Source organism: Jaculus jaculus, chromosome 9, assembly GCF_020740685.1.
Source record: "Jaculus jaculus isolate mJacJac1 chromosome 9, mJacJac1.mat.Y.cur, whole genome shotgun sequence".
Taxonomy (NCBI): domain Eukaryota; kingdom Metazoa; phylum Chordata; class Mammalia; order Rodentia; family Dipodidae; genus Jaculus; species Jaculus jaculus.
This window is the reverse complement of record NC_059110.1, coordinates 105,989,852-106,016,174: the sequence shown is the minus strand read 5'-3', so window position 1 is coordinate 106,016,174 and position 26,323 is coordinate 105,989,852. Positions and strand designations below refer to the sequence as shown.

General features: G+C 42.0%; 2 protein-coding genes and 1 non-coding gene across 11 annotated transcripts in view; 1 reads left to right on the top strand and 2 right to left on the bottom strand.

The window, feature by feature from the left end:
* Window positions 1–398: 398 nt before the first annotated feature.
* LOC101604065 (nucleoside diphosphate kinase B) lies at window positions 399–6,424 on the top strand. The gene is made up of 5 exons (XM_045159652.1): window positions 399–504; window positions 725–854; window positions 3,512–3,613; window positions 4,668–4,780; window positions 6,167–6,424. Exons 2-5 carry the CDS (start codon window positions 729–731, stop codon window positions 6,282–6,284), a joined length of 459 nt encoding a protein of 152 aa, XP_045015587.1. The 5' UTR covers window positions 399–504; window positions 725–728; the 3' UTR covers window positions 6,285–6,424.
* A 4,879-nt stretch (window positions 6,425–11,303) lies between these two features.
* Mbtd1 (mbt domain containing 1) overlaps window positions 11,304–26,323 on the bottom strand; it is an 87,585-nt gene continuing 72,565 nt past the window's right edge. For 7 of the 9 annotated variants that reach the window (XM_045159302.1, XM_045159301.1, XM_045159306.1 and 4 more), the window contains 5 exons: window positions 25,035–25,117; window positions 24,275–24,509; window positions 23,594–23,671; window positions 17,383–17,574; window positions 11,304–12,411 (listed from right to left, as the gene is read on the bottom strand). In XM_045159302.1, coding sequence (XP_045015237.1) covers window positions 12,293–12,411; window positions 17,383–17,574; window positions 23,594–23,671; window positions 24,275–24,509; window positions 25,035–25,117 — 707 coding nt within the window. In that variant the 3' untranslated portion in view covers window positions 11,304–12,292. The remainder of the gene's footprint in view (window positions 12,412–17,382; window positions 17,575–23,593; window positions 23,672–24,274; window positions 24,510–25,034; window positions 25,118–26,323) is intronic. The other 2 variants (XM_045159309.1, XM_045159310.1) reach the window with 1 other exon arrangement.
* On the bottom strand, window positions 26,122–26,225 carry LOC123463799. Its single transcript, XR_006639182.1, has one exon. It is a non-coding gene; the product is annotated as a U6 spliceosomal RNA (small nuclear RNA).

Below are 26,323 nucleotides of genomic sequence, written 5' to 3'. Positions count from 1 at the left end.
TTAGACAGAGAAGGCTGAGGGCTTTCAGAAGGGTTGAAGAGAAAAGGAAGGGTGGATTTCAGGGGCGGGAAGGGCTTAGGGGTACCCGAGAGGAGAGAGAGAATCGGGCTGATCACCGGGTGGCACCCCGGCGAAGGCTGGAAGCCGAAGGTAGGCCCTGGGGCTAGGAACTCATGCCTGTCTGCAGGTTCCCTAGTGTAGCAGGTAGCGGGGCGCAGGGTGACTTGGGGAATCTCGGGTGGGGAAACAAATCACTTCCTGCTCGTCAGCCTTCAGCAAACCCAGCCAGGCCAGGGCGTGCCGGGCAGGCCGCAGGGCGGGGACGGAGCCGACTGGCCGCATCAGCCTTCCCGGGTTGGGCGGCGGGTCGTCCGGGGTGTGGCAGCCCCGCGCCCCGCCCCGCGCCCCTCCTTCGCGGCCCGCGCGGGGTCGGGTGGTCCTTGCAGTCTCTCCGCCTCCGCAGCGTAGCGCGTCGCAGCCTCCTGACCGCTCGCCAGCTCTCGGGTAAGCCTGGGAGGGGGCGTCCTCCCCCGTCTCCCCTTGCTCCCCGGCCTCCGGGTGCGCGGCCCGTGCTCCTGGCGAGCGTCCCTCCGCGGGCCGGGCGGGCTGCACCACGTGTCCCCGGGGCCGCGGAGGGCGGGCGTCCACGTGGCCCGCGCGGGGCCGCGGCCCGGGGCCGGCGGGTGTCGGCGCGCAGCCTGAGCGCAGACCTCTCCGCCCGCAGGACCATGGCCAACCTGGAGCGCACCTTCATCGCCATCAAGCCGGACGGCGTGCAGCGCGGCCTGGTGGGCGAGATCATCAAGCGTTTCGAGCAGAAGGGATTCCGCCTGGTGGCCATGAAGTTCCTCCGGGTAACGAGCCCCTCGCGCCCCCTGCCTGCCCCGCACTGGAGGTTCTTGCCCACGTCGCCTTTTCCTGGTCCTCGGCACCGAGTGCGCTGCCACGGGGAAGCCCTTTGAGCTGGGCCCCTCGCTGCGCGGCCAGGGTCCGCCTGCCGTGTCCCCAGCCCCTGGGGTGGACGGATGCCCTTGGGAAGAAGGTTAAGCGGAGGTAACGTGACTCCTGCCTCCGGCTGACGTCCCTCTCCTGCGGTGGCATCCGCCGTCGTCCGGCTTCGGGCCTCCGCGCCGAGCGTCGTCACCATCGCCCCGGGCGCTCCTCCTGGACCCGGCGAGTCCGTGCCCGCTCTACGTGGGGGCGTGCAGTTCTTTCTTCTTTAGCCTGAGATCTAGGCTCCTTGGCCGGTGGTGTGTTTCTTTAGCGTCGGGTAATTGTATTTGGCAGTGTTTGGGGCTCACATCCAAGCCCCTGCATTTGTTTTGTAAGGAATAAGGACTGATTTTTTTTTTTTTTTTTGAGGTAGGGTCTCGCTCTAGCCCAGGCTGACCTGGAATTAACTAAGTAGTCTCCTGGTGTCCTCTAATCATGGCAATCTTCCTACCTCTGCCTCCCGAGTGCTGGGATTAAAGGTGTGCGCCCCCACACTCGGCAGGGGCTGAAATATTGAGCCTGTGTGATGAGGAAGTTCTTTTGTCATGTGAAATGTTTAAAAGGGCCCTGCAGGGCTGGAGAGATGGCTTAGCGGTTAAGCGCTTGCCTGTGAAGCCTAAGGACCCCGGTTCCAGGCTCGATTCCCAAGGACCCACGTTAGCCAGATGCACAAGGGGGCGCACGCATCTGGAGTTCGTTTGCAGTGGCTGGAAGCCCTGGCGCGTCCATTCTTTCTCTCTCCCTGTTTCTCCGTCTGTCGCTCTCAAATAAATAATAAACAAACAAAAACAAAAAAAAAAGTGCCCTGCAGTGAGTAGGCCAGAAGAGTTGGTGATGTGTCTGGCACATACACTAAAGGTGAAGCCAACATTTTAACTTCTTAAATACTGCCTCAAATCACATGTGTAGAATCATAAAATTCTTACCATTGACATTTCAAGGGTGTCTTTTTTTTTCTTAATATTTGATAGAGGTGGGCCTCATATTGCTGCAAATGAACTCCAGATCCATGTGCCTGCCACGCTGCCATCTCCTCAACCTGGCTTTTTTTTTTTTTTTTTTTTTTTAAAAGACGGGGTCTCACTAAGCCTGGCCTCCAGCTTTTGGAGGTCCAACCTACCTTAGCCTTTCAAGTCCTGGCATGAGTCACCACACCCAAATGATATATTTGAGCATTTTTTCATTCTTTCTTAATAAAATAGTTGAGAGTATGGCACACCAGGGTCTCTTGATGCTGCAAACCAATTGCAGGCACATGCACCACTGTGTGTTTGGCTTTATTTATGTGAGTACCTTGGAACCGAACTGAGGCTGACATGCTAACTACTGAGCCATCTTCCTTGCCCCATTTCTTTAAAAATTTTTAAAAAATATATATTTATTGTTTTTTTTATTTATTTGAGAGCGACAAGCATTGAGAGAAAGAGGCAGATAGAATGGGCGCGCCAGGGCCTCCAGCCACTGCAAACGAACTCCAGATGCTCGCACTCCCTTGTGCATCTGGCTAACGTGGGGTCCTTAGGCTTCACAGGCAAGCACTTAACTGCTAAGCCATCTCTCCAGCCCTAATTTTTTTAAATAGATAATTGCTATGGCAGGGCCTCAGTTACTGTTATTGAACTCCAGACGCTTGTGCCACCTAGTGGGCACATGCAACCTTGCGCTTGCCTCACCTTTTGTGCATCTGGCTTAAATAGGATTTGGAGAGTTGAACATGGGTCCTTAGGCTTTGTAGGCAACTGCCTTAACCACTAAGCCATCTCTCCACACTGGTTGAGCCCCCCCCCCTTTTTTTAAACCTTCAAAATAGGGTCTCGCTCTAGCCCAGGCTGACCTGGAATTCACTGTAGTCACCATGCCCTGCTGTTTGAGCCTTTAAAAAATTTTTTTTTGCTTATTTTTATTTATTTGCGAGCGTCAGACAGAGAAAGAGGCAGATTGAGAGAGAGAGAATGGGTGCGCCAGGGCTTCCAGCCACTGCAAATGAACTCCAATGCTTGTGCCCCCTTGTGTATCTGGCTAACATGGGTCCTGGGGAATTGAGCCTTGAACCGGGGTCTTGAGCCCTTTTTTAAAATTTTTATTTATTTGAGAGTGACAGACACAGAAAGAAAGAGAATGGGCATGCCAGGGCCTCCCGATGCATGAGCCCCTTTGTGCATCTGGCTAACGTGTGTCCTGGGGAATCCGGCATCAAGCCAGGGTCTTTAGATTTCACAGGCAAGCACTTAACTGCTAAGCCATCTGTCCAGCCCCCCCCCCTCTTTTTAATGTGTGCTGGAGGAACACTGCCAGAGCCACGTCTGCAGCATGATGATGTCTTTATGATCAGAATAGTTTTTGTGTTAAAATGGCATCACTTTCATAGTGTGGTTAGGATTTTCTACTTTATAATTGGGCTGAAATATCAAACCTGATTTTTGAGAACCTGCCACACTGGAGGGCCCTGAGGATGGGCTACAGCCAGAGTCAAGCCTCTCCAGCCTGTTTTGTAATGTGATCCTCCTCTAAATGCCAGGCATCCGAAGACCACCTGAAGCAGCACTACAGTGACCTGAAAGACCGTCCTTTCTTCCCCGGGCTGGTGAAATACATGAACTCAGGGCCTGTGGTGGCCATGGTGAGTGCTTGTGGAGCGTCCAGGCAGGAATGAGGGTCACTGTTCAGTGTCTGTACATGCCTTTCTTTTTAGAGTTACAAAAACATTTGAGAGAGAGAAAGAACGGGCAGCCAAGGTCTTTAGCCACTGCAAACCAACTCCAGATGCATGTACCACTTTGTACATCTGGGGTACCAGAGAACTGAACCTGGGTCCTTAGGATTGCAGCTATGTGACTTAACTACAAAGCCATCTCTCCAGCACCTCCCCCCCCTTTTTTTTGAGGTCTTATTTGAGCTCAGGCTGACCTGGAATTCACTGTGTGGTCTCAGGATGGCCTTGAACTCACAGTCATCCTCCAACCTCTGCCTTCTGAGTGCTGGGACTAAAGGCATGAGCCACCACACAAAGAAAGGCTGAATTTCTTGTTTGACTTTTTGTTTTGGTTTTTCAAGGTAGGGTCTCACTCTAGCCAGGCTGATCTGGAATTCACTATGTAATCTCAGGGTGGCCTTGAACTCATGGTGATCCTGTTACCTCTGCCTTGCAAGTGCTGGGGTTAAAGGCATGTACCATCATGCCCAGCTTGACAGGTATTTTTGACCTTAATGCTACCTAGACTTAACACTTAACATAAAGTAATTTGCACCTAAGTATGAATTCTACATGAAGACAAATTCTAGTCCTATGTATCTTCCAGATAGCCTTAATGTCCCCATAGGAATGAAGAGGATGCAATAGACAGGCACTGAAATTGTGAAAGGAACTTCTTGTTCCTGGTGTGACTTTCTCTTTCTACTGTCCCTTTTATACCCACTCTGGCCCTTCCCACTGATCCTTCTGCAGCTATTACTTGATCCTTCTGTGACACACACACACGTGTGTGTGTTGACTCTTAGGTTTTGTTTATCCCCAAGTATGTATTCTACATCTGGGATGGAATTTATAAGCTATGCTGTCTGCTGGGGTTATTTGACAGCAGTGTCACTGGATTGATCCCAGTGAGTACCATTAGACAGGAATGCTTGTCCCTAACGGAAGATCTGTCTCAGTAAATCCTCTTTCTTTTGCTAAGGTCTGGGAGGGGCTGAATGTGGTGAAAACTGGTCGAGTAATGCTTGGGGAGACTAATCCAGCTGATTCTAAGCCAGGCACCATTCGAGGGGATTTCTGCATTCAAGTTGGCAGGTAAGTCCTGGGTGTGTATGTAGAGGGGAACAAAAGGGGCTTCAGGAAGCCATTTAAGTGGAGCATGAAACATTTTTGCCACATTAATTTGAGATAAGTCTGAACTCAGTAGATTAAAGCTTTCATGCAGCATAGGAAGCTGTGTGTGATGGTACCTGTGGAGAAAGGCTGTAGCCTCACCAACCTCTGCCCTCTTGGTGTTATATCTGTGGCTGTTAAATTTAACCCTTAGATTTTCTGTCTGATATAAAATCTGCACCAAGACTTTACAGAGTAAGGAGAGTCAAGTAGAATAAAGGGATTGTTGTTATTAATAAGCAGTTAAGGAAGCTGGGTGTGGTGGTGGTCTGTAATCCCCAGGGAGGCAGAGGTAGGAGGATCACTTTGAGTTCAAGGCCACCCTGAAACTACATAGTGAATTCCAGGTCAGCCTGAGCTAGAGTGAGACCCTATCTCGGGGGGAAAAAAAGCAATTAAGGTATTGGAGAGATGGTTCAGCAGTTCAAGGCATTTGCTTGCAAAGCCTACTGGCATAGGTTCAATTCCACACATACAAAGGCAGATGGGCAAGTGACAATGGCAAGAGACTGATACATGTGCATGCACATGGGAAAATGAAGAAAAATTAAATAAAAAATTAAAAAATAAGGGCTGGAGAGATGACTCAGTGGTTAAAAGGCACTTGCTAAAAAAGCCTGAATGCCTGGGTCCAATTCTCCAGTACCCATGTAAAGCTAGCACATGTTTGCATTTCCTTTAGGCCCTGGCAAAAACATGCCCCTTGCAAAAAAACAATAAATAAAACAGCTGGGCATGGTGGTGCATGCCTTTAATCCCAGCACTTTGGAGGCACAGGTAGGAGGACTGCCATGAGTTCAGGCCCAGACTGGGACCACAGTGAGTTCCAGGTTAGTGTGAGCCAGAGTGAGGCTCTACCTTGAAAAAAAACCCAAAAAACCAAAACAAAACAAAGGGCAATTAATGATATTGTATGTCATGGTTAAGTTGCATATCGGTTTTATAAGAAAATGAACGAGTCACATTTAGGAAGGCTTTCAGAGATTTGACTACTAATGTTTCGCCAAAAAAATTGAGGAAGAATTTTTTTTGTTTTTGCATCATTAGTACTTTTTTGGGGGGAGTGTGGGGTACTTGGACATAACGTGGTTAAACCTGAAGTCTTTATAGCTGGCTTTTTACGTATTACAGTCTAGGGTCATGCTAGATATTTCCTGTATGACTGAGCCAGATCCTAAGCCCCATAGTTGTAAAATAAAATACTTGGGTGCGTGTAATTAGGCCTGTTTCAAGTGGCAGTTTGACCAAGTGGCTGCTGCTGTCTCTCTTGCCTTCTAGACTATGGTAACAATAACTTTTCTTTCTCAGGAACATCATTCATGGCAGTGATTCCGTGAAAAGTGCTGAAAAAGAGATCAGCCTATGGTTTAAGCCAGAAGAATTGGTTGATTACAAGTCTTGTGCTCATGACTGGGTCTATGAGTAGAGGTGGACAAAACAAGGTCCCCTTTATTTAGCATTGCCTGATGAGTCCTTGGACGCACAGCTCTTCATTCCACTGACCAGATGTGATAGAATGCACCATTCTTTTCTAAAGCATATCCAATAAAGTACCCTTGGAACTGGGCAGTGTCCTGTATTGCTTGAAGCAGCTAAAAGAAGGGACTTAGTTCCTTGACTATAGTGGCACTATCTAAGCTTTCCTTGTGGAGGAGTGATTGATCTTTTCCAGAAACTTGGATACAGATTATAACACTGAGGTAAAGTTGTAGGTCTGGAGTTAGTATGGCACTCGTTGTTTATGCAGTTAGTAAAGAAATCAAACATCTCAAGCTGTATAGCTAATGTCCAAGTGTTTATTTCTGTAAGAAGGGTTTGTGAAAACTTGACACACTGAAACATAATCAGGTGGTCTGGATTTATAACTTTGTAATCCTTTTTTTAAAAAAATTATAGTCGGGCCTGGTGGTGCACACCTTTAATCCCAGCAGAGGCAGAGGTAGGAGGGTCGCTGTGAGTTCGAGTGAATTCCAGGTCAGCCTGAGCTAGAGTGAGACCCTACCTCGATACCCCCCCCCCTGAAAAAAATATTAGAGATGGGCAGGGGAGGGGCAAAGTGTAAGAATGGGCATGCCAGGGCCTCTAGTCACTGCAAAGAGACTCCAGACACATGTGCTACCATGTGTATCTGGCTTACATGGGACCTGGAGAGTCAAACCTGTGTCCTTAGGCTTCACAGGCATGTGCCTTGACTGCTAACGCCTCTATAGCTTTGTAATGGTAAGAGGAAGTAGAAATCTAAAGACAGGCAAACTTAAGGATAATACCATTAGAATGCAGGGTTAAACAAAAAAGTACATAAAAACAGTTAGTGGGGCTGGAGAGATGCCTTAGTGGTTAAGGCACTTGCCTGCAAAGCCAAAGGATCTAGGTTTGATTCCCCAGGACCCACGCTCCAGATGCACAAGGTGGCACATACATCTGGAGTTTGTTTGCAGTGGCTGGAGGCCCTGGTGCACCCATTCTTTCAGTCTTTCTCACTCTCAAATAAGTAAAAATTAAAAAAATACTTACGAAACAGTTAAGGTATTATCTGGCTCATAGCTGGTGCACATGTTCCAGCAATCTTGTTTCCCTTAACATGTTTCATTGGGGTAAGATATGTAATAATGATTGTTTCCTGGGCTAGAAGCATTAAGTTGTTGAAATATTCATGCTTTGTCTTTGAGGGTCATTTTCTTGAGTTGGCACTTCATAATTTGGAGGAAAGCTTTAAAACTCACGGAAATGGGTTTTCTCGTAAGAAACTGGTGGGGCTGGGTGTGGTAGTGAACACCTTTAATCCTAGCCCTTGGGAAACAGGCAGGAGGATCTCTGAGTTTGCAGCCAATGTGAGACTACATACCTCAAAGTATGTACTGAGTGAGACCCTACCTTAAAAAGCCAAAAGAAAAAAAAATCTGGTGGAGGCTGAACAATCTTGTCATTCAAGCAATTGAGGCAGAAGGATTGTCTTGAGTTGAAGGCAAGTGTGGGCTACATGTTAACTAACTGATCCTGTCTTGAAAAGTAAGACGTCAACCCATTCAAGACAGTACATACCCGTTTTGCTACAAGTAACTGACATGATGCCCTCAATACACTATTTGGTCTTTGCCCACTTCTGGCACACAGCTCCTAAAAAGCCCTTTGAAAAATTTCTATGCTGAGATGACTTGGGATGCTCCTAGATTTCCTAAAGATGAGGGTATTGGAACCAATCTGTGAATAATAGAAAGCTGAGGGTTTTCATTCCCATCTGGTATGGGTGGGGGAACAGGGACTAAACACCATTACCAGTGACCACAGACATATGATTGACCAACCATGCCTCTGTGATGAAATTACAGAAACCCAAAAGGACAGAGTTTTGGGGGTGCTTCCTGAGTTGCTTATAAGGGGGTAGGGGCCAGTGAATTCACAGAAGCTCCATGCTGCTGCTTTTCACTTATTATTTTTGTTGTTTTTTTCGAGGTAGGGTCTCTAGCCCAGGCTGACCTGGAATTCACTATGTAGTCTCAGGGTGGCCTTGAACTCACAGTGATCCTCCTACCTCTGCCTCCAGAGTGCTGGGATTAAAGGTGTGGGCCACCACGCCCAGTGTTATTTTTAAAAAATAACTTATTTTGAGAGGCGAGAATGAATATGTCAGGGCCTCCAGCCACTGCAAGTGAATGTACTCCAGATGCATGTGCCACTGGAGTTCCATGAGCTTCTTCCTCTAGCAAATCAAAACGTGGTGTAGTCAGTTGGCTAGAAGCCAACTGAAGTAGGTTTGAAAGTTAGGGAAAGGTTTGTGGTCTGATGATATCCCCTGGTGAATTTGTCAGAACTGATTCCCCTTCTCCACCCCAGTGTTCTACCAGAGTTATGTCCCTAGCTCAGGAAAGGGGAATAACTCCACACACCTGTTACCAGAAGTGTTAGGTGGGGTTGGGGGCCTAGTTTAGTGGTAGTCTGGGTGTGCCTGAGGCCCTGGGTTTGATCCCTAGCACACACACACCAAAAAAACAACCACAAAACCTAAAGTGCAATGTTCTGATCAAGATGACTTAATGTCTCCATAAAGGACACACTGACCTTTGTTCCTTTTAGGGCTTAGGGCCCTTTTCCTGTCTGCCTTGGAACCCAAGTTTAGACTCAGCTAGTTGGGACTAGAAAAGTTCTGCTCAGTGCCCACCTATTTGCTTTACTTAGTTAGATTATGGTGGGCTCCTGGCAGGAAGACCTGACCCAACTCCTCACAGGGTTTTCTGACTGCTGCTTACAGAATGCATTTTATATTTTGAATAAACTGTACACTGTTACATTTTAAATGAACTGTTCAAATATGGCTTAATTTTAACATTTTATTTTGTGTAAAAAAGGGCAAATTTAATGAATTATTTTCATCTTGTACACAAAGTTATAATTTTAATGCTTTTCACATCCATGCTGAAAATTTGCAATTTGGTAAAAATGAAAGGAACATAAATTTCTCTGAAGGAATTTTTTATGTCATTATATACACTTCATGAGAAAGTTTCAAACACTCTCTCAATGATCACAAGTTACCAGAAAATAAAAGTTTAAATTTGTACAGATATTGATCTATATATCAAATACATACAGAAATGATGTAAAAACCTTACGTAGTTTACTTTGACCTCTGTCCTCAAATGGTTTGCCCAAGGACAGATGTTTTTCATTTGTATAAATGACTGTGGCTTTATTTAAAATATGAAAATTAAAGGAAGAAACCCAGTTTAATCACAGTATATTTTAAAATCCCTCCCCAATATTAAAGGATCATTACCAAATATATAGCACCATAGTACAAATATTGATGGGTGAGGGTATTCACATCACACAAAATAATAAAAACAAACAAACACTGAAAACCCGTGTTAGTATCCGTAAAAGTTGATAACAACTTGAGCTTTCCTCAGACATAGCAAGGAAAAGGTTAAAGAGTTTACACTACTCAAAGTTCCCAGGTAATCCTAACAGGAAAACAAAAACAAGAAAAACCCAAGGTCAGCAGTACATTTTGAACCGTGAAAGAGAAATGGGGCTACTGAGTTGTACAACTGGAATTATGGCTAAGACCGAAGTCTCCTCTGCGTTAACTTCCTTTCTGGTTGTCAGGGCAGGAGGGAAGAGTTGGAGCAAAGCAGAGGGCTGGTTGTGTTTAGACTATAACATGTCCTTACCAACCCTTCAATATTGGTCACCAGGTCAAGATTAGAAATGCTTTATGAGTAGGTGGGAAAGTCTAAGCCTAGTTTTGTTACAGACTTGGAAGCTTATAAACCTGGCTACAAATGAGCATTTCACAGAATCAATTACCAGGACTGGCTGGCTCCCAATCACATCCCTCCTGGTTTCCACAGTTCCCCAGAGAGCACCTACACCCAAGGTACTGGTAGAGTACAATATACAACAGGCTTCTTGTACCAGTACCATGGAACCAGAGTTCTGAGTTTAATCCGCTGAGCCTGAGAATAAAGACTGCTGTAATCTCTGCCGTGGACCTCTTCTCTTCTAGGCATTAAAGCTCATGGAACGATTCTTCAAAGTCAAAAACACAGGAAGTATGAGGATGTCACATTTACAGTAGGTCCCTCAGCAATGTTGTTTAAGATAAATATCCAGTAATTTATAGTTGAATTCACATACACTTGACACATGAGAATTAACTTGCATTGATGTGATCTGCATTTATGCCCCCAGAGTCAGTATTAAGAAATGATGACATGCGATTCCATACATTCTTATACTATAAAGTAACACATTTACTTCCATTAGCTACTACAAAACCTTATGTTATTAACCCTTCTTGCATAGAATGAGGTAAACCTGTGCGTATTACCAATGCTATTATTCCCAAAAGTAGAGCAATATTTTAGAAAATAAACTGCTGGTTTTAAAATTTCTATGCATTTTAAAATTCAACAAAAATCTTACCTAAAATGGTCTCCTGGGGCTTTCCATTAAATCTTTTAAAGCATTCATTCCATAGGCTGAAGGACTGTAGAGGTTAATCATTTTGATTAATTCTCATTAGCCCTGCCTATTTTCTAGAGGAGATGGTCAGTATTAGCACTCAGAAGAGGCCAGGCTAAGACCCAGAAGCACTTCTAGAACAGATGCAATGAATTCCTGAGAGTTTAGTTTATGAACCTCACTGGTAAACGCTAGTGCTCTCTCATTCAGTCACAACTTGGTAGATTAGAAAATGCAGAGAGCAAACCTTTCACCAATTTACCCTTTTGTCCTACTTTTAAAGGAAGCCATGTAAATTTTAAAATTAGGGAATGTTCAAAATGGTCCAAATCAGTTATTGTAAAATAAATTCTGACAATTAAAGACAATTCATACTATATATATATATATATATAGTATATATATATATATATGCAATTTATATATATATATAGTATATATATATATATATATGCAATTTAAAAAAAATTAAATTCTCTTTTTAAACCACTTTTCTAAGAAATCCAGGACAATTAAAAGTGGAGCTGGAATGATTCTGAAATCTAAACTTATTTTGGTTTTGTGCAATCTTTAATCTAATTCTCTTGGTAATACAGAACATCTGTTTTGAGGTGTGGTTATTATAACAAGTTGAGATCTCACAGATGGAGCAGAATCCCTTTTGTAGTTGTTTTTTGTGTGTGTGGGGAGAAAAACAATAAAACTAGGATGATATTGCATTTTCCCCACTCTGTGTCATGTAGACTGAGATCTTATATACCTTTGTCAACCATTCCAGTTTAACACTTTAGTGTTAGGATAATTTTAATCATTTTGTACTAAAAGAGAACATATAAAACTATCCAGAGTTCTTCCACTTTCATGTAGAACTCCAAATAAATTTTCACAGAATGAAAACATCTCTGTACAAACATTTAAATGGGCTGCAACAAAGTGCCAGCAAGTACATTAGTGACCCCCTCCGTGATCTACATGGCGATGAGCCCTCCGTGCGGGGTTCAGTTGCATATTTCCGCAGCAAAGGAAGCTGGAGATGTGACTGGCCTGGCTTCTAAAATCCCAAAATCTCCCAAAAGGTACCAAGAAGGTTCATTTGTAATGACAGTTCTTTTGCATTTACAGCTATATCCTTCTTAAATTATTTCCTTCAATCCTGCTACCTAAGCTTTAATCTTACCAAAAAAGTTAGAATTTCAGTTCTTGTTAACAATGCACATAAATCCAAAGTTGGAAAATATTACAAAATTCTTTCAAAAGCTTCAAATACAACACAAAAATCGTCCATCTTTATAAATTGAAAAATTCCCCCACCAAAATAGTTTCCCCACCCACCTGAAAAATCTGGAACTGAAATTTTCTGTGTTTAGCAAAATGTCCCAGTAGAGTATCTAGCCCACTGTACAGCTGGATGGATTATAAATCAGTCATGTGTAAAATTCTTCCCCTCCCGCCCGTAGTTTCTGAGCGACCTCATGGCTCTTGTTTGATGTAGAAGTTGGCAGAACCATTGCTTTCCTGATCGGATGCTCCTTGGAGGAAGGTATAATCTTCTCCATCTAGCAGCTCCTCCTTTAGTTGCAATGGTGTCACTGCACAAGAGAGACAGAGAGGTTTGGGAAGTTACCGAGTCTTCTGGATATCCATATTGCTTTTAGTCTTCATGCTTTACCAACTTTACAGTTAAGAAGCCGTCTATATTTCTTCAGTAACTGTCAAGATGAACCCTGGAGAGCTGGGGTGTATGTAGCTCAGCGTTCATGCTTGTCTAGCATGCATGAGGTGTTATATTTGGCCCCCAGCACTGCCAAGAGCAAAAGGCAATGACAACAAAATCCTAGAAATATCACTACTTAATTAATCCCCTGTCCCCATCTCTTATGGTTCTGCAAGGGAAGGATGCTACCACTGGGCTCTACCCCTTAGGCCTAGTTTTAAGGAATGCTCAGAAAAGGAACAATACTGCACATTAGACACTATGGAGTGTCTTACAGAATGTTCAAGGTAATTGTGCTTACTAATTTGACTAAAATTATGATTAAATGCTCACTTTTAGGTCAATACCCATGTAAACTACAGTATTTATTGCCTTTTTTTTTTTTAAAGTAGGGTCTCATTCTAGCCTAGGCTGACATACTATGTAGCTTCAAGGTGGCCTCAAACTCACAGCAATCCTACCTCTGCCTCCCAAATGCTGGGATTAAATACCACAATTGGCCTTTACTCTTTTTTTTTTGTTTTTTGAGATAAGGTTTTGTCCTGTAGTCTAGGCTGGCCTTAAACTCAATCTTCTTGCCACTGCTCACCAAGTGCTGGGATCACAGGTGTGTACCACCATGCCTGGCTAGTTTTCCCACTGTCATTATGTATTGTTTTTAATCTTTTTTTTGAGGTAGGGTTTCACTCTACCTCAGGCTGACCTGGAATTCACTATGTAATCTCAGGGTGGCCTTGAACTCACAGTGATCTTCCTACCTCTGCCTCCTGAGTGCTGGGATTAAAGGTGTGTGCCACCATGGCCGATCTTCCCTTCCCTTCCTTCCCTTCTTACCTTCCCTTCCTTCCCTATCTCCCTTCCTTCTTTCTTTTCCTCCCTCTTTCTTTCTTTCTTTTTTGGTTTTTCGAGGTAGGGTCTCACTCTAGCCCAGGCTGACCTGAAATTCACTATATAATCTCAGGCTGGCCTCGAACTCATGGTGATCCTACTAGCTCTGCTTCCTGAGTGCTGGGATTAAAGGTGTGTGCCACAATGCCCAGCTTTTTTTTTTCTTTTTTGAGACAGTTCTCACTCTAGTTTAGGATGACCTGCAGATTTGGCTGGCCTCAAAATCTATCTACCTCAGCCTCCATAATGCTGGGATTAGAAGTGAGTTAGCATAACAAGCTGGTTTTAAATTTCTTTTTTAAAATTTTATGATTATTTACTTATTTATTAGAGACAGAGAGTGAGAATGGGCACACCAGTGCCTCTAGCTACTGCAAACAAACTCCAGAAGCGTGTGCCACCATGTGCATATGGCTTACATGGGACCTGGAGAATAGAACCTGGGTCCTTAGGCTTTGCAGGCAAGAGCCTTAACTGCTAAGCCATCTCTCCAGCCCCAATTTCTTTTTAAAATAGCTTTATTTATTTATGTGTGTGGGCACCCCAGAGCCTCTTACTGCTGCAAATGGACTTCAGATACACATACTACATTTTGTGCGTCTAGCTTTATGTGGGTACTGGGGAATTAATCCTAGCCTGGCAGGCTTTGCAAGCAAGTACCTTTGTGCACCATTTCTGTTTTTCAATATATTAATGTGGTCAATTTGTAACATAATTTTATTCTAGGTTTATTATCTGTTTATGAAGTATGTAGTTCAGTACTGCCCATGGTGGAGCTTTGGAACGTGCCATCTTTGGATAAAGGGAGACTACTGCATGTAAAATATAAATTGCAAACTGTATAGACTGGGAAAGAAAAAGTCAATTTCTAAGAATTAGGACTCCAGAGTATTTGTCCTGGCTTTGTTTTCTTTTTGTGGCTTTGGGGATTGAAGCCAGGGTCTTTTGCCTTGGAAGAAAGTGTTCCAGCACTGAGCTATGCCCTCAAATTTTTGTTTTTTAAATTTGAAACAAGGTCTTGCTAGGTTGTCCAGGCTGGCCCGGAACTTATAGTCCTTCTATCCCTCAACAGCATGGTGACACCCACAACCAGCATTGCTTTATTCATTTATCTTTGTGGTACTAGAGAGGGTACTGTTTTGCATAGGCTAGGTAAGTACTCTACCACTACACTATGTTTTCCAGGCCTTATGTTCTGAATTTAATTACAGATAATTACTTTAAAATATAATGGCGTGAAGGTATGGTGGCACACACCCGTAATCCCAGTAGTCGAGAGGCTTTATACGTCTTGAATTTGAGGCTAGCCTGGGCTATGTACTACATGGCCAGATGAATAAGACAAAACAAAATCCTAGGCTTCTGATTTTTTGGAATAATCTTTTGGAGGAATGACAATTCATCTCATCATACTTTGCAAGCAAGTGGCTTTACCCATTAAGCCACCTCTCTTGCCCTCATCTTACTTTGGTACTTGTTTTGATATTGGTGAAAAACTCAATAGTACAAAGACAAAAGGAAGGGAATATAAAAGCAAAACAAACATTGTTCTAAGTAAAACAAACACAAAACAAGCAAAAGTGTACTTCTTCCCTTCTTTGCTTAATAAAAATGCTATCATACTGAAGAATATCAAATATATAATAATCATTGTTCAAATTTAACCAACATACATTAAGAGTTAGGGACATCTTAACAACACCACAAAAATAAATACATGAAAAACAAAACCAAAGTTTCATTAAAGGTGCAGTACCCACAATAAAAGGTTGAAACGATATAGTTATATGATGATTAGATGGCTAATGAATGGAAATTACTGTGCTTCAGGATCAAACATGTTCCATTCAAACAGATGTGTTTTTAATGTAAGGTAGATAAGCTGAGGTTCTAAGGCACATCCTAAAGCTGTATTCATCTGTAGCTAACAACAAAATTCTGGATTAGAATCATGTTAAAATATGGAAATGATATACTTAAAAATCACTCAAGGTAAAGATGAAACAGTCATTCAGATGTGGAATGTTTTAATTTTTCATGGAATCTAAAATAAAGCCTATCTGGTATCATTTCTTCTTTCCAGGTCTAATTCTCAATGAATGATGGATGAAATATAATAGATCCTGTGACTGAATGTTACTTTCTATACAAATGCAAAATTTCCTTATTTGTTTTTAAAACTAATAGGAAGTCAATTTACTGACACTAATCACTAACATTTCAAGAGATAAATGGATGGAAATGACATTTTTCTCAGCTACAAAGCCCATGAGTAATAAAATCTAAACACCTAATTAAACCACAGCATTCAGATGTGAAGGCAACAGTGCAGTTCCTACAGGTTCACCAGAGTCAAATCACACCAAGTCCCACAAGGCACACCCTCAGCTCAGAAGACATGACATACTATTGGAAGAAGGAGGTTGGAGGCCATGTGGTTTTTGTCTAAATTCTTGCATTTTGCCAATCTCAGAAGTCAAGTTCAACATGTAAACATGAATCAGAATCTCTCACAAAACACAAATTATGCCTTCAAGCTTAACCAGTTTAAAGAAAATGCACCAAAAATCTATTAAAAATTCAGATCTATTCAGAACTCCTAGTGTTCATATTTAATTAGGTCAAAGAAGACTATTTTCATCATAAAGCAGCTGGAATGAAAAGAATGAAGTTAAAAATGAAATACAATGTTCTTTAGATAAACTTTCAAGGTTACTAAATTAAAAAGCAGGTAGTATTGTTATCTTAAAGCCAGGCTCTCACAGGAGGCTGACCTCAAATCCTGATTCTTAGCCTTTATTTCTTGAGTGCTGGAATTACTGGTGTGTGCCACATTTGGCCAAAACTTTGCATTTGTGATCCTAATTTGTTTTTCATGTAAAATAAATATTGAAATTTCTCCTAGGTATAAGGACATGAAAGTACTGTCAGAAAAATAGGTTGGAGAGTAGTAAGATAATCTCACATAACTGTTAGAGCTGTAGAAGTTAAGGAGCCCATCCTAAATTGAGGGGAAAAAAATAAGAGGCCAACAATCTCCAGGCACAAGCATATTAGTAAACAGAGAGAAGAAAACAGATAGGCACGAGTCCTACCTAGGTTTTTAACCTACAGAAGCATTTTAAAGAATGCTCATCAGTAAACAATTTAGCTTAAAAGCAATAGTTAAGCTATTGTTGAATATGACAAGCAGATACAAACTTGGTTTGAAGTTACATGAGCTGGATTCACGTCTAAAGTTACCATATGAAAGTGAACTATGTTTTAACGATGAGAAAGGGCAAAACTTTCTGTTGTTTTCTTTTAGTCTACTACCATGGCCTAATTGATTAACCTCAAAGTAAATGTCATTTACATAATTATTACTATTTATAAAGAAACCTGAAAGTGTGGAAATAAGATTGTATAGGTACCATATTTCCATATCTGTTATTCAGCTAAAATTATGGTAAACATTACTACCCCAACCAAAATCATTCCAATTCAACACATCCTTTCCATGAATGAGACACAGTGGAATGTTATGAACAAAGCCTTATTTATCAACATGATTACTCAGATAGACTCCTCAGGCCTATAGCTCTTCCCCAAATCCAATCAAAAAGAATTCTACAATGTAAAATGTTGAACTATTTAAATGAAAGCATGAAAGATCAGAAGTTGTCTCACAATGCCATGCCAAATTTACCCTGACTTGAAACTCACAAGTATTCCTAACCACAAAAACTTCTTCTGTTATGACTCGTTTTAGTGAAGTGACTATCAAGGACTAGTGAGAATGAATTTTTGTAGTTAAAAGAAAAAACAAAAGAAAACAAAACAACAATTAAAAAAAAAAAAAAAAAACAAAAACTTCAGTGAGTCAGCACCTATCATGCCAGACCATGTTTCTGTCTCCCACCACCCTGCCCAGCACTTGACCCTCTGTAGTACCTGTGGTTCTCTTGTGACTAGTTACCTGTTTTGAGGCTGGGCCTGAACTCTCGGCTAGTGCTGGGAGGTGGGAAGGCCTCCGGGGCTGTCTGTGCTGGCAGGGTTCGATATGGAGGAGGAGTCAACTCTTCGTCCCCAGAGAAGCTCCTCCGCACCCCGCCTGTCATTGGCAGGCTCGACAAACTGACAGGCTTCTTCCCAACTGGCATCTTCCTCTCTAAACATCAATTCAGACTGAAGTAAGATTTGACTTACGTGCGTGGTAAGAAAAGTGCATTGTAAAACTAGGGAGAGTGGGTTGCAAAGGACATTGCAAAGAGAACTGAGTATTTAAGGGTGTATTTCTGAAAACAAGGTGTATGTATGCAGGACATACACTTGTTAGGGGGTAGGTGGAGCTGCAAATGTGTCCATACTCTCAGGGTCTCATCATAATCCTAGTCCTGATCCTCAAACTTAAAACAAAACGAACTACAGACAGCAGTTGGAGAACAGCTGGATTATTTTCTTCAAAAAAAAAAAAAAAGTAAGTTTGAGAACTAAGTGAAAAGCCAATGGCAGAGAGGGCAGGTTGCCCCCTCCCCCTTGTAGTGCTAGGCATCAACAGTCTCATGTTAAGCAAGTTCTTTATCACTGAGCTGCACATCTAATTCAAAACTTGGAGGGTACCATTCCTTGGCTACGTAAGTCTAACTACTGTTTCTTTTTTAATGGAAAGATTAAACCTCAACAGCTTTACATGTATTATCTGGGTAGCAGAAATTTGATACCCAACATGTTCACCTCAGTTTTAGTTAACCATATATCCAGAGCACAACTGTGATTCTGAAAAGCACTTCTAAATTCAAAGCTCCACTTATTGCTTGTACTTTTTATGTTGTTTGTTGTCTTGAGTCCAGGCTGACCTGGACTCACTCTATAGTTCAGGCTGGCCTTGAATTCATGGTAATCCTACTCAGTCTGCTGGGATTAAAGCCATGAGCCACCATGCTGGGCATTGCCTGCACTTTTCTTTTTTAAAAAGATTTATTTTTATTTACTTATTAGAAACAGAGAGAAAGGGAAAGAGAATGAGAATGGGTGCACCAGAGCCTCTAGCCACTGCAAACAAACTCCAGATGCATGCACCACCATGTGCGTCTGGCTTATGTGGGACATGGACAATTGAACCTGGGTCCTCAGGCTTCGTAGGCATGTGCCTTAACTGCTAAGCCATCTCTCTAGCCCCTGCACATTTATTTTTAATGGGGGGAGGAAAGAAGGGAGAGAAAAAGAAAGAAACTGGCAAGCAGGGCCTTAGTTACTGCAAATGAACTCCAGATGTGTGGGCCACCTGTGCACATGCATCACCTTTGTGCATCTGCCTTACATGGGTTCTGGGGAGCCAACCTGAGTCCTTAGCTTTGCAGGCAAGTGCCTTAATCACTAAGCCATCTATTCAGCCCTGCCTGCACATTTATTTATTTTGGTTTTTTGAGGTAGGGTCTCACTGGCCCAGGGTGGCCTTGAAGTTATGGTGATCCTCCTACCTCTGTCTCCTGTGTGCTGGGATTAAAGGCGTGTGCCACCATACCCGGCTAATCTTATTTACTTGGAGACAGGACCTCATGTAGCCAAGGCTGGGCTTGAGTTCCTGATCCTCCACCATGTATCTCCCAAATGCTGGAATAATAGATCACCATACCTGGCTTTCTCAATCTTTTTTTTTTTGGTTTGTTTTTTCAAGGTAGGGTTTCACTCTATCTCAGGCTGACCTGGAATTAATTATGTAGTCTCAGAGTGGCCTTGAGTTTATGGTGATCCCCCTACCTTTGCCTCCTGAGTGCTGGGATTAAAGGCCATGTACCATCATGCTCAGCTTCTCAACCTGTGTGTGTGGAGGCTAGAGGTCAATGTCACGGTTTTCCTCAATTGCTCTACGCCTAATCTATTTCTTGGTTTTCTGAGGTAGGGTCTCACTCTAGCTCAGGCTGACCTGGAATTCACTACAATATAGTCTCAGGGTGGCCTTGAACTCATGGCCATCCTCCTACCTGTGCCTCCCAAGTGCTGGGATTAAAGGTGTGCACCGCCATGCTTGGTATGTATTTTTTGAGGCACTCTAAGCCCAGGTTGGTCTTGACTTTACATGGATCTTCCTACCTCAGCCTACCAAGTGCTGGGATTAAATGTGTCACCACACCTACTTCACTGTACCTGGGTTCACTGATTTGGTAAGACTGGTTAACCAGCAATTCCTGGGGATCCTCCTGTCTTTGCCTCCCAGCACTGGGATTGTAGGTGAGTACCACCATACTTCGCTTTTACATGGACGCTAGGGATCTGAACTTAGGCCCTCATGTTCATGCGCACCAAGTTATCTTCTCAGCCCTCAATCTCATTTTTTTTCAACCTCATTTTTTGAGACAAATTTGTTTATGTAAATTTGTCATAGGTTCAATAGCAAACACAAGCCTTCTTTGACTTAATAAAATGCTTTTACCAAGCTATAATATACTTTGAATTTTGTAAAAAATGAAACACCACCTGCAGTGCTTTGTTCAGCTTATAAACTCAAGAATACTTACATATCTTTCTTGCTGCAAGTAACAATCTATTTTACACCTAAGTATACAATGACCCAGGAAGAGTAATCAGTTATGTTTCAGAAAAAAAGAGATAAATTTGTCAGCAATATTCCTACATAAAATGAATATAGAAGCTAAGTTCTAGTGAGCTCACATTCAGCTTTCAACTGCCAGGCCAAAATCATGTGCAGTGAACAATTAAGACTTTCTAAGTAGAGTGAGAGGTAAAACACAAGGAAATATCTCCAACTCCTATCACTCAAGTAGGCCCTGAAAACTGAAATTTTAAAACTGGTCTGGAACAGGCTTGTGAGATTGGAAAGCCTCTTGGTAAAACATTACTCCTATTTTCGAAGGTTTCAGTTAATAACTATTCCTTTATAGCACAAAGTCCTTATTCACCAAGCAAGGCAATGCAGCCCATCGACTGTCTTATTTCTGTGAACAATAAAGACTACCAAAGAACATGGTGAAGAACTTTCAATGCAAAAAGACCACAGAGCTCACAATGGAACCAGAGCATAATAACCTGCCAGTCCATTTTGAGACAATAATAAGGGTTAGTAGCCTACTGCCACTGACAAGTTTGCCTGCCATGGATGATTTAGGTTTCTAAACCCAAATTTTCTTACTTTGTTAACAAGTTTTGTAGGAAAGATTTCTCTTTCTCCCCCCCTCTCTTTTTCTTTGCTTGGTTTTTTGAGGTAGAGTCTTGCTTTAGCCCAGACTGACCTGTAACTCACTTTGTAGTCTCAGTTGAAATCACATCAATCCTCCTACCTCTGTCTCTGTGCTGGGATTAAAAGGTGTGTGCCACTATGCAAGACTTTTTTTGTTCTCTCTCTCTTCCCTATTCCTCTCTCTGCCCAGGCTGGCCTTGAAATCGTAGCAGTCCTACTGCTGCAGTTCCCTGAGAGCTTGGATTACTGGCATGAGTTACTGTTTGGTAATAGGAAAAACAAACAAGAATAAAAACTGCCCCTTCTCAATACAATGCTACAATTTCTTTCTTATTTTCTTTTTTCAGTTTTTCAAGGTAGGGTCTCAATCTGGCCCAGGTTGACCTGGAATTAATTTTGTAGTCTCAGGGTGGCCTTGAACTCATAGTGATTGTCCTACCTCTGCCTCCGAGTGCTGAGATTAAAGGCATGTACCACCATGCCCAGTTTTACAATTTCCTTTTTGAAAATGCTTAAAAAAATATTCTCTTTATTATTGGAGAGAGAGAAAGAGAAAGAAAGGCAGATAGAGAGAATGGGTGCATCAGGGCCTCTTGACACTCCAAACGACCTCCAGATGCATGCACCACTTTGTGCACCTGCCTTACGGTGGTCCTGGGGAATCAAATTTGGATTCTTAGACTTCACAGGCAAGTGCCTTAAGTGCTAAATCATCTTTCCAGCTGCAGCCCCCTTTTCTTCGAGGTAGGGTCTCACTCTAGTTAAGGCTGACCTGGAATTCACTTCGTAGTCTAAGGTGGTGGCCTTGAACTCAAGGTGATCCTCCTACCTCTGCCTCCCAGTGCTGGCATTAAAGGCATGCGCCACCACACCCAGCCAGCCCCACCCCTCTTTTTTGAGGTAGAGTCTATCCGTAGCATAGGCTGACCTGGAATTCATTACATAGTCTCAGGATGGCCTCACAGTGATTCTTCTGTATCTGCCCCCCAAGTGCTGGGATTAAAGATGCACACCACCACACTTAGCTTCTGTTTTCTTAAAACTTGTTTTTGATAAAGGGTCTCATTCTGTAGCACAACCCTAAAACACCTGAAAACACACACACACACACACACACACACACACACACACACACACACACACCACTTCTTGAAATGGTCTTATGTAGCCCAGGCTAGCCTCAAACTTGTTATAAAATCAAGGATGACCTTAAATTCCAAATTCTATTATTCTTTGTAAATGTCAGATTACAGCCACATATCACTCACCATGCCTGGATAAAAACCACTGTTAATTCAGTGTCTTAGGGAAAAAAAATTCTGAAATTTCAAAGTCTTGTTAAATAAGAAGTTTAAACGAGACTGTTAAATTTGCTTTCTAGAAAGCTAATCACACCTGCTGCACTTTAGTGTCATGAAACCCACAGGGGAATGAATTCTTCCTATGAGCATACAGATAAGTTTGAGTGCACTCTAATCTCCCAATGGTCTGGCAGTGCTCTCTGAAATCCATTGACATAAACAGTTGTTCTACCAAGCAGTGGACAGATAAAATGATTCTGGGTCTGTGGGTGGTACCTACGCACAGAAGACAGGGCAAGAGAGAAGCTCTCTGTCTACATGAAGGCACAATTAATATGAGACTAGCTGGGGTTTCAGGCAGGCAGGAAACTTACTTTTCAAAGCACCATTATACCAATTAAGAGTCTTTAAGTTTCTCATGTAAAAAGAAGTATAAATGTTCCGTGGTTAAGGAGCTTGCCTGCAGAGGCTAGAGGTCTGGGTTCAATTTCCCAGTACCCACATAAAGCCAGATGTACAAAATGGCACATGTGTCTAGAGTTTGCTTGCAGAGGCAAGAGGCCCTGGCACACCCATTCTCTCTCATTCCTTGCAGATAAATAAAAATATTAAACTAAAATCAAGAGATTTCTTGTGCTACTTGCCTTACTAATGAGACAGATTAGCACTAAACATATGGCAAGTTAGCCAGAAATTGGCTAGTTGATACTTAGGTACTTTAATATTACAAAAGCATTTTTAAATGAAAATAAAAATAACCTTATTTTAGAATGAAATTCCTTCCTTCCTTCCTTCCTTCCTTCCTTTCTTCGAGGTAGAGTCTCACTCTATCCCAGGCTAACAAGTCTCAGAGTGGCCCTGAACTCACGGCGATCCTCCTACCTCTTTCTCCCGAGTGCTGGGATCAAAGGTGTACGCTACCACACCCAGCCTAGAATGAAATATTCTGACAAGTTTGATGTACAGAGAAACCTGTGGCTATCTATAGTGGGGGGGGGGATATATATATTAAAAAAATTTATATATATATTTTTTTGTTTTTTTGAGGTAGGGTCTCACTCTGGTCCAGGCTGACCTGGAATTCACTATGTAGTCTTAGGGTGGCCTCAAACTCACAGCAATCCTACCTCTGCCACCTGAGTGCTGGGAGTAAAGGTGTGTGACACCATGCCCAGAGGGAAAATATTCTTTAAACAATCAAATATAGCTGTCAACATATTTTATATTACTGTGACTAATGCCAGCCATCATTCATTGTATGAAACAATATAGTATAGAAAGGATTAAGTTTCTTTATTAGTTAGATTCCTTATAAGGATCATTCTAGAAATTTTACTTTCTAGGGAGGTTTATTAGGCTCTAAGTCTACTATAAGCATAATATGCCTTTTTTTGCTTTATTAGACAAAGTTAAAAATGGAGTAACTTTTGGTAGGTTTACATATTATTTCAAGAACCATTCTCAGGCCCTATTCTTTATCATGTGTGCTTTAACTTCCAGAGTAATCATTTCTGTCAATCCAAAGTTTTCCCATTACTGACAAGGTTTGCCTTTTATGTCATACTGCACCTTTAAGTATAATACACAAGCATCCATTCTCACAGGAATGTATTTGTCTATGCAAGAACACTGTGACCCCAACTGGTTAATAATTAGAAAATGTATGCAAATATCACATGGTGACCCACTTTTCTTGTGTCCTTTGTATTGCTGGGACTTAGCCTTTTTCTTCTGTTTTGATGAAGCTGATTGGTTTTCTCTTGATGCTGAAAAATAAAAGGGAAAATTGGTACCAGAGAACTGCTTACAATTCTAGATACAACTTAGATGCCTTTTCTTAAGCTTACCAAGTACATGCAACTTTGGAAGGGTAGACGGGCTCTCACAAAACCACGTGATTCTGCACCAGGCAGGAGTCTACTACTTACTCAACACATTTACACAAGAAGAACTTGTTTATTTATTTATTTATTATTTTTGTTTTTTTGAGGTAGGGTTTCATTCTAGCCCAGGCTGATCTGGAATTCACTGTATTCTCAGGGTGGCCTTCAACTCATGGCAATCCTCTTACCTCTGCCTCCCAAATGTTAGGATTGAAGGCATGTGCCATCACACCCACTATAAGAAGAATTTTTTTTAGGCTGTAATTTTAACTCAAATCAAAACAGTAATGGAGTTTTTTTGGTGACTGCTGTTATTCTAGGTCAGATTCTGTGATACTGTTGTTGAATCTTGGTATCTTACCTGGCAACCAATCAGACACAGGTATATTTCTTGTCCTGTGAGCTCACAAGATGATTCATGTGAGATAGTCCTCTGGAGGATTGCTGACTTTTATAAAAGGACACTTTTTCTGTATAGCAACTTACACTGTGATGCTGGAGGCTGTAGTTGATATCCAGTTAATTGACACCACCCTACAGGATAGAGGTCAGGGGACTCACAGTCTACCCACTGATCATATTCTTCTTCCCATCCATCAAAATGTATCCTCAAGAGTCGATGAATAATTCGAGTAACTGTGGCTACACATATTAAGCGTGGCTCCATAAGATCTACCGCTTCTAATTTCATTCCTACACGAAATCCATGATTTGGAACATCCTGACACAGAGAAACAAAACATTAAGATTTATGTACAGAAACATGCATGCACAAGGCTACTACCATCAAGAGAACAAAGAAAAACAGTGAAGCTAAATAACATACTTTAAAAAATTGGTTTATCTTTTTTGTTGTTGCTGTTTTTTTGAGGTAGGGTCTCGTTCTAGCCCAGGCTGACCTGGAATTCACTATGGAGTCTAAGCCTTGAACTCATGGCCTCTGCCTCCCGAGTATTGGGATTAAAGGCATAATCCACCACGCCTGACTTCCCAGAAACTTTTTAATTATGAAAACATTAGGAAGAAAAAGCATTTAAAAACTAGTAAGTACTGATTTTCATTTTACTCAGATTAAAAATGAAAGTTTATGAACAAGCAAGATTCTTTTCCTAAGAAAAACATTCATGTTCTATTGCTTTATTTATTTAATATTCATTAATAGTTCTAATCCAAGGCAAAGACATTTTGATCAAATAACAATTTACATTTGTGTATCCAAAATGCTATTATCACCATTTAAATTTACCTTATTAAATAGTTTTACTGGTGCTGCAATGGAGCCAGTTTCCCTGAGGTAGTCAAACCATTTAAAAGGAAGTTTTGTGTAACCTAAAAAAACACAACTGGTTTAAGTAGCAGTTTATTTAAAATTAACATAATATTAAAATTCATATAGGTAACTCAACACATGAATGCTCAGATTTTAGATGATATAATAAACTTTTTAAAAATTATTTGTTTGAGATAGGGTCTAGCTCTAGACCTGGAATTCACTATGTAGTTCCAGGCTGGCCTTGAACTCATAGCAATCCTCCTGTGCCTACCTTCTGAGTTCTGGGATTAAAGGCTTGTGGCACCATGCCCAGTCTAACTTTATTTATTTACTTATTTTTCTCAGTTTAACTTTAATAGACACTACAAAAAGATCACTGGGACTACTACACTATGGGTACATAATTTTATCAGATGCTATGTAACAGCCCAGCCCATTTCCACTAGTGGAAGAAAGGCTGACCTCACCAGTGCCTCAGGGAAGGCTTGTCTCCAACCACACAACATTTTTTGTTTTAAATTTTATTTTTATTTATTTACGAGGGGGGGAAGGGAGGGAGGGAGGGCGAGAGAGAGAGAGAGAGAGAGAGAGAGAGAGAGAATAGGTGCACTAGGGCCTCCAGGCACTGCAAACAAACTCCAGATACATGTGCCACCTTGTGCATCTGGTTTATGTGGGTACTGGGGAAATCAAGCCTCTCAGGGTCCTTAGGCCTCACAGGCAAGCACTTAACTGCTAAGCCATCTCTCCAGCCCCATTTTTTAAAAAAATATTTTTTGTTCATTTTTTATTTATTTATTTGAGAGCGACAGACACAGAGAGAAAGACAGATAGAGGGAGAGAGAGAGAATGGGTGCGCCAGGGCTTCCAGCCTCTGCAAACGAACTCCAGATGCATGCGCCCCCTTGTGCATCTGGCTAACGTGGGACCTGGGGAACTGAGCCTCGAACTGGGGTCCTTAGGCTTCACAGGCAAGCGCTTAACCGCTAAGCCATCTCTCCAGCCCCCATTTTTTGTGTTAGCTAAAAAAAAAAAATACAAAAGATTTTCTTATGGCTGCAAAAATATGCAATACTTCATGAATTTGCCCGTCATACTTGCACAGGGGCCGTGCTATCTTCTCCGTATTGTTGCAATATGTGCTGCTAGAGCAAGCATGACTTTATTTATTTACTTATTGTTTTCTGAGGTAGGGTCTCACTCTAGCTCAGGCTGACTTGGAATTCACTATTTAGTCTCAAGGTAGCCTTAAACTCATGGTG